Raw genomic sequence first — 12,344 nt, 5'->3', positions numbered from 1 at the left:
TTTCAAAATATCGAAATTTCTTTTTTCTCAGTAACAATATTACACATTGTGATTTAGTTATTGAATAGTGTCGTATCACTAAACAAATAGAGTATCATTCTAAAATAGATCAGATTCGATATTTTGGAAACCAAAAGAAAACAGTAATAGGATGAAACTCATTAGTAAAGTGACATAAAATTAAAAAAAATGGCTAGAAAAATAGTTTACAAGCCATCTGAGTTAGGGAAGAGGAAGAGCTTTATTTCTAAGGTCAAATTTTATCTGAAATTTTATGTCCTATGAAAAAAAGTTTGATGATGAAGTTGTAGGAAAAGGAAAATTCTACGTTCGTGTGTACGATGTTATCACATAACCTCAAAATGTATGTGAAAAATTCAAATACCAAATTTTAGAAGAAAATACGAGATTGTGGAAACTTACCATTTTATGTTACAAACACATTGTAATTTTTTTAGTTTAGAAATTTTTTTATGGACAACAGTCGTTTAAAAGGTTCACCTTATCCAGATGAAAAACCACGTCAAAATTTATTGGAAGTATTTATATTTTTAATATATTTCAAACAATCTAACTACACATTCACAGTTGTACCGTGGGTCCCAATAAGAATGGCTCTCGGCCATATCTCGGGAACCGTTTATAGTACAGCTTCGAAAAAAAAAATTTTTTTTTTTATTTCAGTTTAACGTGCCTCGACAGCGCTGGTCATTGGCACACAAAAACAAGTTAAATACATTCGAATTAAATAAAAATAAAATTAAAGTTAAATACAGTTACATACAAAAAATAAAATCTGTTACAATGTATAAATTAAATTATATTTTCTTGCACAGCTTGGTGGCTTTAAGGAACTGCACGATTTTCCTTATTTCCGTCGGGCAGTTAAGTGTCTCCTGGAGGTTGGTTTTCATATCTTGATATGTTGATATGCGGTGGAATATTCTCTGCAGTCGGTGAGGATGTGCTTAACAGTCACAGGAACTTGACAAGTTCGGCAGACAGGACGACTTTCTGACGACATCAAATAGCCGTGAGTAAGTTTCGTATGGTTGATGCGAAGTCTTCTTATTGTCACAGCTTCTCTCCTATTCAGAAAGTTTAGGGAAATGTGAGAAGTAGTTGGGTGGATTTGATGTAGTGCTGTAGTGCTCTTGCTTCATGTATCGTGCCAAGATTTTTTAGTGAGGTGTTTGAAAGTAATCTTCAGATAATTGTCCAGCTGTACCGGGATTTCAAGATGATTTTTTGTGGCTTCTTTGGCATGGCGATCGGCACATTCGTTTTCAGCAATTCCAGTGGGCGATTGAAGCCAGATAAGAGGGACTGTTATATCAAGAGCAATGAGAGTTTGGTAGATGTCATGAATGTTTTGGACTATTATGTGGTCGGTGAATATGGTTGAGATGAACTGTATGGATGAAAGAGAGTTAATACATATGGCGATATGTTTATGGGGAGAAGAAATATATTTGAAGGCTTGTGGATACTGTATAGTTCACCAGTGTAAACACTACACGACGAGGGTAAACGGAAAGAACTTAAGAGTTCGTGGTTTGTAGTGACTGCGCAACCCACACCGGATTCAGCTTTGGAGGCATGCCTATAGAGAATTAGGTCGAAGGAATTTTTATGCATAATTTCCAAGAATGCTCTCTCTACAAGAACGCTAGGGGATTCGTGTTTATTGTAGATGGTTAGTGAGGTATCTACTATGGGAATATTTTTTATCCACAGGGGAGAAGAAGGCAAAGAAAGTGGAAAGTTCAATGAGAGGTTGGTATTTTGGAGTAGAGGTGTGAACAATTGAGGGATTGAATTTACAGTTATTCGTGAGTTGTTGGGTACGGAAGTGGTGGTAAATAGCGAACGGACAGGATTAGAAGGATTGGAAGATACTTTAGCAGCATATGACAGGAGAAGAGATTATCGTCTTAGGAATAGTGGTGGCTCATTAGCTTCAACATTGACACTAGCGGCAGGGCTTGAGCGAAAGGCACCAAGACAAGCTCATTTATGGTGAGGATAAATAAAGTAGAGGATATGTAAATTTTAAGCATTTTCCTTTAAACATAAATTACTCCCGGTTGGCTGAACGGATTTCAACATTTTTTGACTCCTCAAAATTGTCTTTTATCAATAATAGTTCCAATTATTATGTCAAGCTGTACTATAAACGGTTACCGAAATAAGGCCGAGAGCCATTCTTATTGGGACACCCGGTATAGAAATGTATTTATTATGTGTATGAAATTCGTGTTTTTATGACACATTTAGCCTCAACTCAAGGTCTCGGCTGAAAACTAGCATTCTATAAGCTTCTGAAAAAAAAATCATTTCATGCACTTCATACAAAATAGTTATTTATGTAACAAGTGTGTATAGTCGAATTTTTTTTTTTTATTTCAAGCTAATCCGCTTCCACTTAAGGTGATTAGCGGGGTGTATATCAGTATACAACAATATACAATATTAGATTTTGTTTAGTAGATTAATGTCCTTTAGGAATCCCAACAATTTATCAACTGGGCAGTTTACACCTAAGAGTATATTTAAGTCTGTGGGTAGTCTATATTTTAGCCCGTACGTGTCGAACTTAGTGCAATTGATCAGGACATGTTTCACTGTTAAGTGTTCTTGACATGAATCACATATAGGAGCATTGTCATTATTGAAAAGATAAGTGTGCGTAAATTTGCAATGCCCTATTCTAAGTCTAGTAATAGTCACTTGTGCTCTGCGTGATATTTTTGGATGCTTCCACAGTGTCACTGTTGATTTGAATTCGCGAAGTTTGTCTTGCGATCGCTGCCAGTCTTGTTGCCAGTGGTTGTGAACTTTTTCCCGAATAAGTGTTTTCACGTCACTCACCACGCACTTTGTTATGAGTTCAGCATTAACGTTTACGATTGCGTTACGCGCACATAGGTCCGCTTTTTCGTTGCCTCTGATGCCAATGTGAGCAGGAATCCAAATGAAATCGACAGATTTCTTGTCGTTCTGGATATTGTGAAGCAGTGATTTGATTGATTGTAATATTGGATGCTTGGGATAGAGATGTTTCAAGGATTGAATGCTACTTAAGGAGTCAGTTAAAATTAGGGTTTTGGGATTTGGGAAGGAGGTAGTTACTTTGAGGGCATGAAAGATAGCATAGAGTTCTGCCGTAAATATGCTTGTGTGAGGGGAGAATTTTATGCTGTAAGATTCAGTTGCGGTCACTACTGCAGCACCCACTCCTGCCTCCGATTTCGAAGCATCCGTGTAGACTATGTTGAAGTCAATGTAGTTATGCAGTATCCTGTTGAGTTCTGCAAGGATTTCATGGCGATTTGTATCCCTATCACACCCGGTCAAGTTAGTATGGCAGCGAGGGGTAGAGATTGTCCACGGAGCTGGATGTTCGACAGTGGATGGAAACATTGTTGGGAGCTCTAGGTTAAATTTCTGAAGAAGATCTCTAACTCTGGCATAGAATGGCTTTGATAGGTGCGGTTTTTTATCAAAAAGATCTCTATATATGTTGTTGAATGTCTTATTGTAAACTGGTTTTCCAGCATTAGTGGATATAGCAGCCGCGTAATTCAAGCTCAATATAGAGCGTCTGTAGTTTAATGATGGTTCACCAAGAAGACTTCGAATGCTGGTATTAGGGGATGTTGTAAACGAGCCTGAAGCTGTTTTTAATGCTGTATTATGGATAACATCGAGTTTGCGAAGTACAGTTTTTCTGGCAGATGCGTAAGCTATGGAGCCGTAGTCTATTTTAGACCAGCGTTTTATATATAAGTAGTAGCGTTGTTTGGTCAGATCCCCAATTTATATTTCCTAGACTTTTCATTATATTAAGCCGCTTCATACATGTTTGGACTAACTTCTCTATGTGATCTTTCCAGGTAAGCTTATGGTCAAAGATCATTCCTAGAAATTTAGCTGATGATTTAAAGTTGATATTTTGGTTATAAAGTTTCAATTTTGGGATAGTATATGAACGATTTCTGCTGAATACCACACCTGTTGTTTTGGTAACAGAGAACCTGATGCCGGATTGACGTGACCATAGTTCCAGATTTGTGATGAATTGTTGAATAAATAGAGATATTGTATTTATATTTTTTCCTTTTATGTAAACTACTAGGTCACCTGCGAAGACTCTTGCTTTCAATGGTTTTTTCAGATTATTGAGTATGTTGTTGATGGCAATCAGAAATAAAGTAGGGCTGATAACTGAGCCTTGTGGGGTTCCATTTGCTTGGCGGTAAGCATCAGATAGTACGTTGTCAACCCGAACCTTGAATGTTCTGTTGGCAAGGAAGTTGTTGATGAAAGCTAGGCAATTTCCTGTGATATTCCATCTTCGTAGTTGCATCAGAATGTTTGGAGTCCAACAGGTATCAAATGCTTTTGAGATATCGAAGAAAATGGCTACGCATACCTGTTTGGTGGCAAAAGCCTCGTTGATCTCACTTTCCAAATCCACAATATTGTTAAGAGTTGAGCAGTTTGGTCTAAAACCAGTTTGTTCGTTGATTAGGAGGTTAGAAGTTTCGAGATGCCACATGAGTCTTTGGTTGACATTTTTCTCTAGCAGTTTTCCCATTGAGCATGTTAGTGATATAGGTCTGTACGAGTTGGCTTCTTGTTTGGGCTTTTTAGATTTCAAAAATGGTAGAATAATAGCTTCAGACCATAAAGAAGGGAATACTTTATCTTCCCATATCTTGTTGAAAAGCTTCAGTAGATGCCGTTTTGCTGAAGGTGGTAGATATTTGAGGAATATGACTGGAATATTGTCTGGACCTGGGCTCGAATTTTTCATTTTTTTTAAGGAGCTGTCAAGTTCTTCTATAGTAATAGGAAGGTTTAAAGGGTTATCCAGTGTATCTTCAAAACTGATGGGAGTTTGTTCGATTTGAGCCTTGTTATTGAGAAAGTCGCGTGTGAAATTTGAGGTTGACGATTGTTGTTGGTAGGATTGGCCCAAAATATTGGCTATATCTATTGTGGATGAGTAGTACCGGTCATTGTGTTTAATGCTACGGATAGTGCTTTTTGAACTATGTCCATTCATTTTTCTTATTTTGGTCCAGACTTGATTTATTGGAGTGGAGGAGTTTATTCCAGAAACATATTCCTGCCAAAATTTTTTCTTGGATTGTTTGATCACAAGTTGTGCCTTTGCTTTGTATTTTTTCAACTCTACGCGATTTTGGAGAGTTTTGTGTTTCCTGTACTTGTTCAACGCTGCTTTTGCTTCCCTGATAGCTTTTTTGCAATCTTGATTCCACCAGGGGACTGGAGTATGGCCTTTTATATCTTTTGTTTGGCCAATGTGCTGGCTGGCACTGTCCAAGATGATTTTATTGAAGTTCAATACACATTTCTGGACATCATTGGTATTATCGCAGCTATCCATGTTTAGCTCAATCTGGTTACTGAAGGATGTCCCATCTGCAGAATTTATTCTCCATTTAGGTGAGTATTTTGGTGAACATTTTCCTGGAGAGGTGCGATTTTCGATAATAATTGGAAAGTGATCGCTTCCATAGGAGTACGAGAGAGCCTCCCATGATAGATTGGCAGAAAGTGCTGGGTCGCAGAGACTTAAATCGATAGCAGAAGTTTCTCCGGTGGATATGTTGAACCTAGTATGGCTTCCATCATTCAGAAAATTCAGTGGAATGTCGGCAATGAGTTTCTCTAGTATGTGACCTCTTGAGTTTGTCGATTTACTGCCCCAGGTTATGTTATGTGCATTAAAATCTCCAATAATGATTCTTGGACTTGGTATCTGATTTAGTAAGTTTTCTAAGTCTTTGTATTCTATTGTGGAGTCGGGAGCAATGTATATATTACAGATGTAAGAGGTTTTATGGCTGGTGAGTTTTACTACAAGGGCTTCGATATCTGAGTTTACATGGAAGTGACCTGCTTGTAAAGATTTGCTTATTAAAGTTACCACTCCTCCACTAGCACGTTTGGTATTATTACGAGTTTTGGAGAAGAATTGAAATTGACTGTTTGAATAGCTGCTATCTGGTTTAAGATTGGATTCTTGAAGGCATATGATATCCGGGGAGTATTCTTTAATAATAACTTGTAGCATACCAAGTCGATGGTAGAAACCATCTATGTTCCATTGAAGAATTGAGTTGAATTTTGGACTAATTTGAGAGGGTTATGTGTGACAAATCAGTTGTTAGTAGATGAATCAGATTCAGAGTCAATTAAGTCTTGGCCAAGATGAGTAAATATCTTTTTTTTAAGTTTGGTGATTCTCATTTTTGTTGTCTTGTCATTTATGTAGGTATATACTTCGGATAACATAGTAGTAAGCGCAAGGAGGTCAGAAGTGAAATCTAGAGCTATATTTACAGGTTGGAGTGAGCCGGTTACATTATCTAGTAGAACAATTAATTGGTCGTAGTCCAGAATGAAAGGTGGCGAATGATTTTCGATGAACTCTTTGCAGGATATTGTTGATTGTTTCTTGCTCGATTTATTCTTTTTTAGTATTGGTTTTGGCTTAGGGAATAATTTTTCGGGCGTTATGTTATTATCGCTATCGAGTGTGGGGGTGTCTTCCATAGGCCTTTTGTTTGTGATTTTGGGAATATCTGTTGCATCCGTTTCTGCTTCCATATTCGTTGAAGTTGCGGGCGTCTCTTGATTAAGTGAAGAGTCTTCTGTTGTTGGATAAGAAGTCAATTTTTGTGTATTGATGTTATTTGTTGACGAAGATGGTGGAAGAGTTTGGATTTGGGTTGTAAGAAGAGTTTGGGAAGTCGAAAGCGGTTGAATATTTGATGTTGAACTATATGTATTAGGTTCTGATTGGCTGGAGTTATTGATACATTGTGAGGCTATATGACCATCAGCTTTGCATTTGTAGCATGTTAGTCCATCTTTTTGGAGGAATACTCGGTAGCTGGTTTGTTCGAATTCAATCAGTATGGAGTCTGGAAGCTGTTGCGTATAGGGGCTTACGTAAATCTGTCTTCTGAAGCTTAGGATGTGACTATACTCAGGTAATGTTGCACCGATTTTTAGAAACGTCATGGGAGAAACTGGATTTAGACCTAATTTTAATATTTCATCTGTTAGCAGTTGATGAGGGATGGTTGGACTTACATTGGAAAGTATGATTCTATCAGCCGGAGTTATGAGTCGACGAGCTACTAGTTTTTCGCCGTTGACGGTTATGGAGCCATAATTGTTCATGAAGTTGTCAACAACTGATTTGTTTGCCAAGTACATACAGACACGATTGTTCGAAAGCCTTGATAAAAAAATAATATTTTTTGGTTGAATGATTGATCCTAATGGGATAAGGTAGTCCTGTAATTTGGCATTGTTGATAGCGGAAAAAACGATTGCTTGTTGTTTGCTTGGAAAAACAGCTTGGTTAACTGCTGATGAATAGCTTTTGATGACTGTTGTAGGAGTGTCTGACTGTGTATTATTGATTGAAGACATCATTGAAATTTGATTTTATTTGGCCGGAATTTGGAATATGGCCCTGGCCGCTATTTGTAAATAGTAGCATGCGAAATTGGTTTGCTGCTTTTATAGGTGAAGTACTAATCGAATTGACTGTGTTTATGATGTGTAATTCACTAAGTTTAGATAACTTGGAGAACAATATAAGTAAGGTGAACTTACAGTTTCTGAAAGTACTTCTCACTGGACAAAACTGTGTTAATCTATAGTCGAATTGCGTACAATAATTTTTCTACTAGCGAAAATTTTATCGTTATACATAAGTTTGATTTCCCTCTATAAGAAACGCTTTTATTGATTCCTTATAAAATATATTATACATTTTTTAGATCTCTATTGCACTAGTGCAATAAATATTCATTGCACTCATCTGTAAATATAGTATAGAGGTTTGTGATCAAAACAAACATAATTGGATTACGAAATTACTAAAAAATCATTTTTCTTTTCTAAAATGCCATATGATTACAATTTGGATGATTTGGATAATGCATATTTCATCAGAAATATGAGATGCTTTAACCCTGCCTAGAATCTTCTTTAGATCAAATCCAAATATGCTCAAATAGGCACGAAATTTGATCAAATCAAAGGAGAAATCAGTTGTATCAGTAAATTAGTTTTAATTACAAAATTGACCTAATTGTCAATTTCCATTTATATCTACGTAGAAAAGAAATTTATCCTTCATATCAAAACATAATGAAACGAAATCCAATAAACTTTTATGAAAAACGCTTATTCAATTTCATTATTCCAACAAAAAATCTTCCTTTTTTACGATACAATGTGTTTATAAAGCTGAAATCTGCAGCATTTACTTTAATTTTGTTAATCCTCTTTGGTTGATTCGGAAGGCCATACGGTCCCACATCTTTTTCAGGAAATTAACCGCCCCGCTTCTCCATTTTTCCTCGGAGAATTCTGACCATTTTTTTATCTCCTATTTAAGATCAGATATCTTCAAATTGGAATATAAAAAAATATTCCCTCTCCTATAAGTGAAAAATATGTTTGTTTCAAAGAAATATAATATGAAATTGAACTTTTGTTGGAAATATGATTATATATACCAAAAATATGGAGTAATTTCGAATTGATACAAATTGATAATATTTGACAGAGTGTATTCTAAAACAATTACTCAGAAATTTTTATCGATATATTTGTGAACAAAGTAACTAACCAGAGCCATTGGTTGGAAAAAATATTATTTTTATATGTATATTTCGAAATTCCATTACCACTAAAAATCTGCTGTTTGTTACGTGAAATACGGTAAAAATATTGAGAACATTCTAAAATGTTTAAGATACGAGGATATGTTGAAAAATTCTCCTATTAAATGGATACATTTATTAAAGCGAACCAGCAACGTCTCTAGACCTTTAAAAAAAAAATGTCTCTTTTTGCTCTGCAAACCAGACTTCCACAGCTTTTATTACCTCCTCGTTGGAAAAAAATTCACCTTTTAAACTTTTTTTCAGTTGAGGAAAGAGATGATAGTCGGACGGAGCCAAATCCAAACCCTAAATAACGAATTTTTTGCATGGCAACATGAGATTTGTGTGCAGGGGCGTTGTCCTGCAAAAATAAAACACCTTTGGATAGCTTTCCGCGTTTTTTCTCTTTAATTTTTTCCCGTAGAGTCGTCAGTAATTTCTGGACACGAAACTTCATAGATCTTGAAACAGAGTGTCACCATTCTATTGATTGTTGCTTTGTTTCTGGATCGTAGAAATGTAGCCAAGTCTCATCCATAGTAACAATTTTTAAGAAGTCAACATCGTTTTCAAATCGATCACAGATCGAACGCTATGCTTCTACCCTTGCACGCTTTTGGTCAACATTCAAACATTAGGGGATCCATTTTGTAGCAATTTTTTTCATGTCTAAATTGACGTGAACTATATGATGAACGCATTCGTATGAAATATTCAGTGCTTCAGATATCTGTTTTAGACCAATTCGACGGTCGATATTTTCGGGGACTGACACAGAAACTGGCCTTCCCGATCGGTCATCATCTTCAATGGAAAATTCACCTTTTTTGAAGCTTGCAGCCAATTTTTCACGGTCGCATACGAAGGACATTGATCACCAAGGATAGTATGCATATCTTTGTAAATCTGCTTGCCTCTTAACCCTTTTGAATACAGGTACTTGATGATGGCTCGATACTCCAATTCTTCGATTTTCACAATTTCGGTGGACATATTTTTTCTTTTAATTTATTGCGTAACTCTGGTTTACTTTTTTGACGACAAACTTTACGCCGACGTTTCTAATAAGTTATTGTTCGTTGCTATGATAATGTAATATTTTGTTTATGCATGGAACTGGTCTTGGCTAACTAGATAGCAATACATCCTTGTATATTTCTAAAATTTTTTTCTGTCCAATTGCAACAGAACTATAATATGGATAAAAAATAAGCGTTTCATGTTCTTTATGTTATCTTTAGCTCAAGCCCTAGGCAATTAAATTGATATTTCAACTATATTTTATAAATAAACCTTACTAAAATTACATTTGAAATACCTTGGAATGGTGAAAATGTTCCCAACTCCCTACCCATCCATTCATCCAATTCTAGGGAAGGTTGTGTAGTATATTTACAATGTCATAACACATTTACATTTACGTATCTCAGTTAGTAATTAAACAGCCTACTCTTGAGAGTAATAATGATCTTATGAAACCATTTCTATTTTCTTCCCCGCAAATTTTTGTACAAGACCCCGTTACCAGTTTTACTATTCTTCCCATATTTTGTATAAGGCAAAGAAAACACAATCTTAGGAAAAACTGTGTTACAAATTGGTTATTTTAAACTTTCATTTGACATATTGCTGGTGAAAGTTTGCACCGAGGCCAATCATTAAGTTCAATATACTTTGAACCAGTGAATTTCATGGTCGGTGGCTGAAAAGAAGTCACTGAATACCCTTTTGAATATTGCTTTCTAGCTTTTATCAATCTTCGAAAAACTAACTGCCGAACATAGATTCTGTCATCTAACATTATTGCTATTAACAAATCTTCGAGATGACAAAGAAAGCCTTTCTCTGAATCACAGGATCAATTATTTTCCTTACACTTTAGGATATCTGTCGTGACGACTGACCAAATTTCCCTGATGATACCTTTTGATTTCAAGCCACGCAGGAGCGTATAATCTCACATTGTAGGTGACAAGCGTCTTAAGCTCCTCGGAAGGTTTAAATTCAGATATGTTTAGCCTTAGTGTCCTATTTGCACATGTCAACCACCTGGAATAACTAAGAGGACCAGGATATTTGACAGCGAGAACTGAAGGACACTCTTCTCTCGTCACTGCTTGATAAATGTCGAGTGAGTATTGCTGGTCTTTAATTTAGTCAGCTTTGAATACGTTAATAGCACCCACTCCGCCCCTCATAAATTTCAGATAGCCAACACGAGAACCCGATTCTTTTTATTTATATGCAGCGATAAAATCATTTTAAATATCTTAAAACATATTTAATTAAATGTCCAACATTTAGGTACGAAAAAGTTTTGTTCCACACATATTTTTGTTAACTGTAAATATTCTTCTATCACATTAGCTCCTAAATTATTAGAATAGTAGGTACACGAAGGTAGTAAGATAGAAGCTAATAAAAATTTCCCCACCTTCAATATCTGTAGTCTTCACTTTTTACGAAAATGAACAATTTTACTAACAATTTTATCACTTTTCAAAATATTCACCCTTAAAGTCTATACGCACGGTTTTAGAAGTCTTCAACAGCTTTTTGAGGTGATGAAAATCGCTATCCGAGCATCTTTTGTTAGTCGGTGGGCAAAAAGTAGTTAGGCGATAAACTAGATGTTTTTCTCTTTCAAAAATTCATAAAATTGGCTAAATTAAAACAATATTAAGTTCAATTCCATTTCTGTGAGAGAAGAATTGTATTTTTTTGTAATAAACAGAAATTCAAAAAATCTTTAATTCCGAATCTTATGTTACTAATTCTAGTAAGTTTTTATTATAAATTAAGTGGAAAGGATCAACTTCATAGAATTAAAAAGAACTACTGCATCGAAGTAAATGGGGAATATCTTTAGAAAAATAATTTCGCAAATTCCGCAAAAGTGTGGAAATGTGAATTAGTTTTGGGGCACTAGATTCTTCATGAAAAAACATAATATGCTGATACTTCTATTTATGTTAAATTTCCAAAAATGTTGATCTAGATTCACTCCAAAATAATATATTAACATACTCGTATTACTCGTATTTTAAAGCTACATCCTATGTGTACTTTCAGTTTTCCATAATAATAATTGACAAAAACATCCATCCACGGTTTTGAGATCAACAATTTCAAGCTACTTTATGATTCCAAAGATTTTTTGCTTGACATGTTTTGTAGCTCCATAATGTTACGTTAATTAGAAATCGTAAAGTATGAAATCAATAGTAAATATTTTTGTTCGAGCCAGCAATTTTGTTTATACTGAATTTTTAAATAATTCAAATTTAGTCATGCTCCTTACATCCTAGGATAGCATCTAGAATCAGATCTTTTGCTACCATTTCGTATGTCTCCTCCATTCTACCAACCAACCTCATTCGGTACTTTTTGGTAGTTTATTTCCGATTGATTGTTCTTTAATATAGTTCCTAAAATTAGATCTTACCCAGGCGTTGTTATTATTATATTATACTATAGCAGTAACCACTCTTCTCATTTTCCTTCAACATCTTTCCCCAAGAATATTCTCTGAGTGTAGCTAATTAAAGATAATACTTTTAAGGTACCTTGTAGCATACATCTTCTTGAGATATATTAGAAAAAAGGCACTGGAGGAGGGGT

The 12,344-nt window shown here is 35.3% G+C and overlaps 2 protein-coding genes across 8 annotated transcripts in view; one reads left to right on the top strand and one right to left on the bottom strand.

Annotated features, from left to right (window-relative positions):
• The window catches only part of LOC130895714 (complexin), a 552,249-nt gene that overhangs the window by 151,668 nt on the left and 388,237 nt on the right, over positions 1–12,344 (top strand). The gene's annotated exons all lie outside the window — the stretch shown is intronic.
• On the bottom strand, positions 911–8,490 carry LOC130895758 (uncharacterized). The gene is made up of 2 exons (XM_057803301.1): positions 2,588–8,490; positions 911–1,088 (listed from the first exon to the last, which is right to left on the bottom strand). Exons 1-2 carry the CDS (start codon positions 3,421–3,423, stop codon positions 911–913), a joined length of 1,014 nt encoding a protein of 337 aa, XP_057659284.1. The 5' UTR covers positions 3,424–8,490.

This window comes from Diorhabda carinulata, chromosome 6 (assembly GCF_026250575.1).
Source record: "Diorhabda carinulata isolate Delta chromosome 6, icDioCari1.1, whole genome shotgun sequence".
Classification (NCBI taxonomy): domain Eukaryota; kingdom Metazoa; phylum Arthropoda; class Insecta; order Coleoptera; family Chrysomelidae; genus Diorhabda; species Diorhabda carinulata.
The sequence above is the reverse complement of the archived record's forward strand: the minus strand, read 5'-3'. Positions and strand labels throughout refer to the sequence as shown.

What these genes read in the sequence shown, in the direction of transcription:
- LOC130895758 (XM_057803301.1), bottom strand. Translation starts at nt 3,423, where the DNA reads ATGTTTCCATCCACTGTCGAACATCCAGCTCCGTGGACAATCTCTACC. An exon ending in AATTGCACTAAGTTCGACAC is followed by an intron (nt 1,089 to 2,587) that starts GTACGGGCTAAA and finishes CTTTCTGAATAG; the next exon opens with GAGAGAAGCTGTGACAATAA.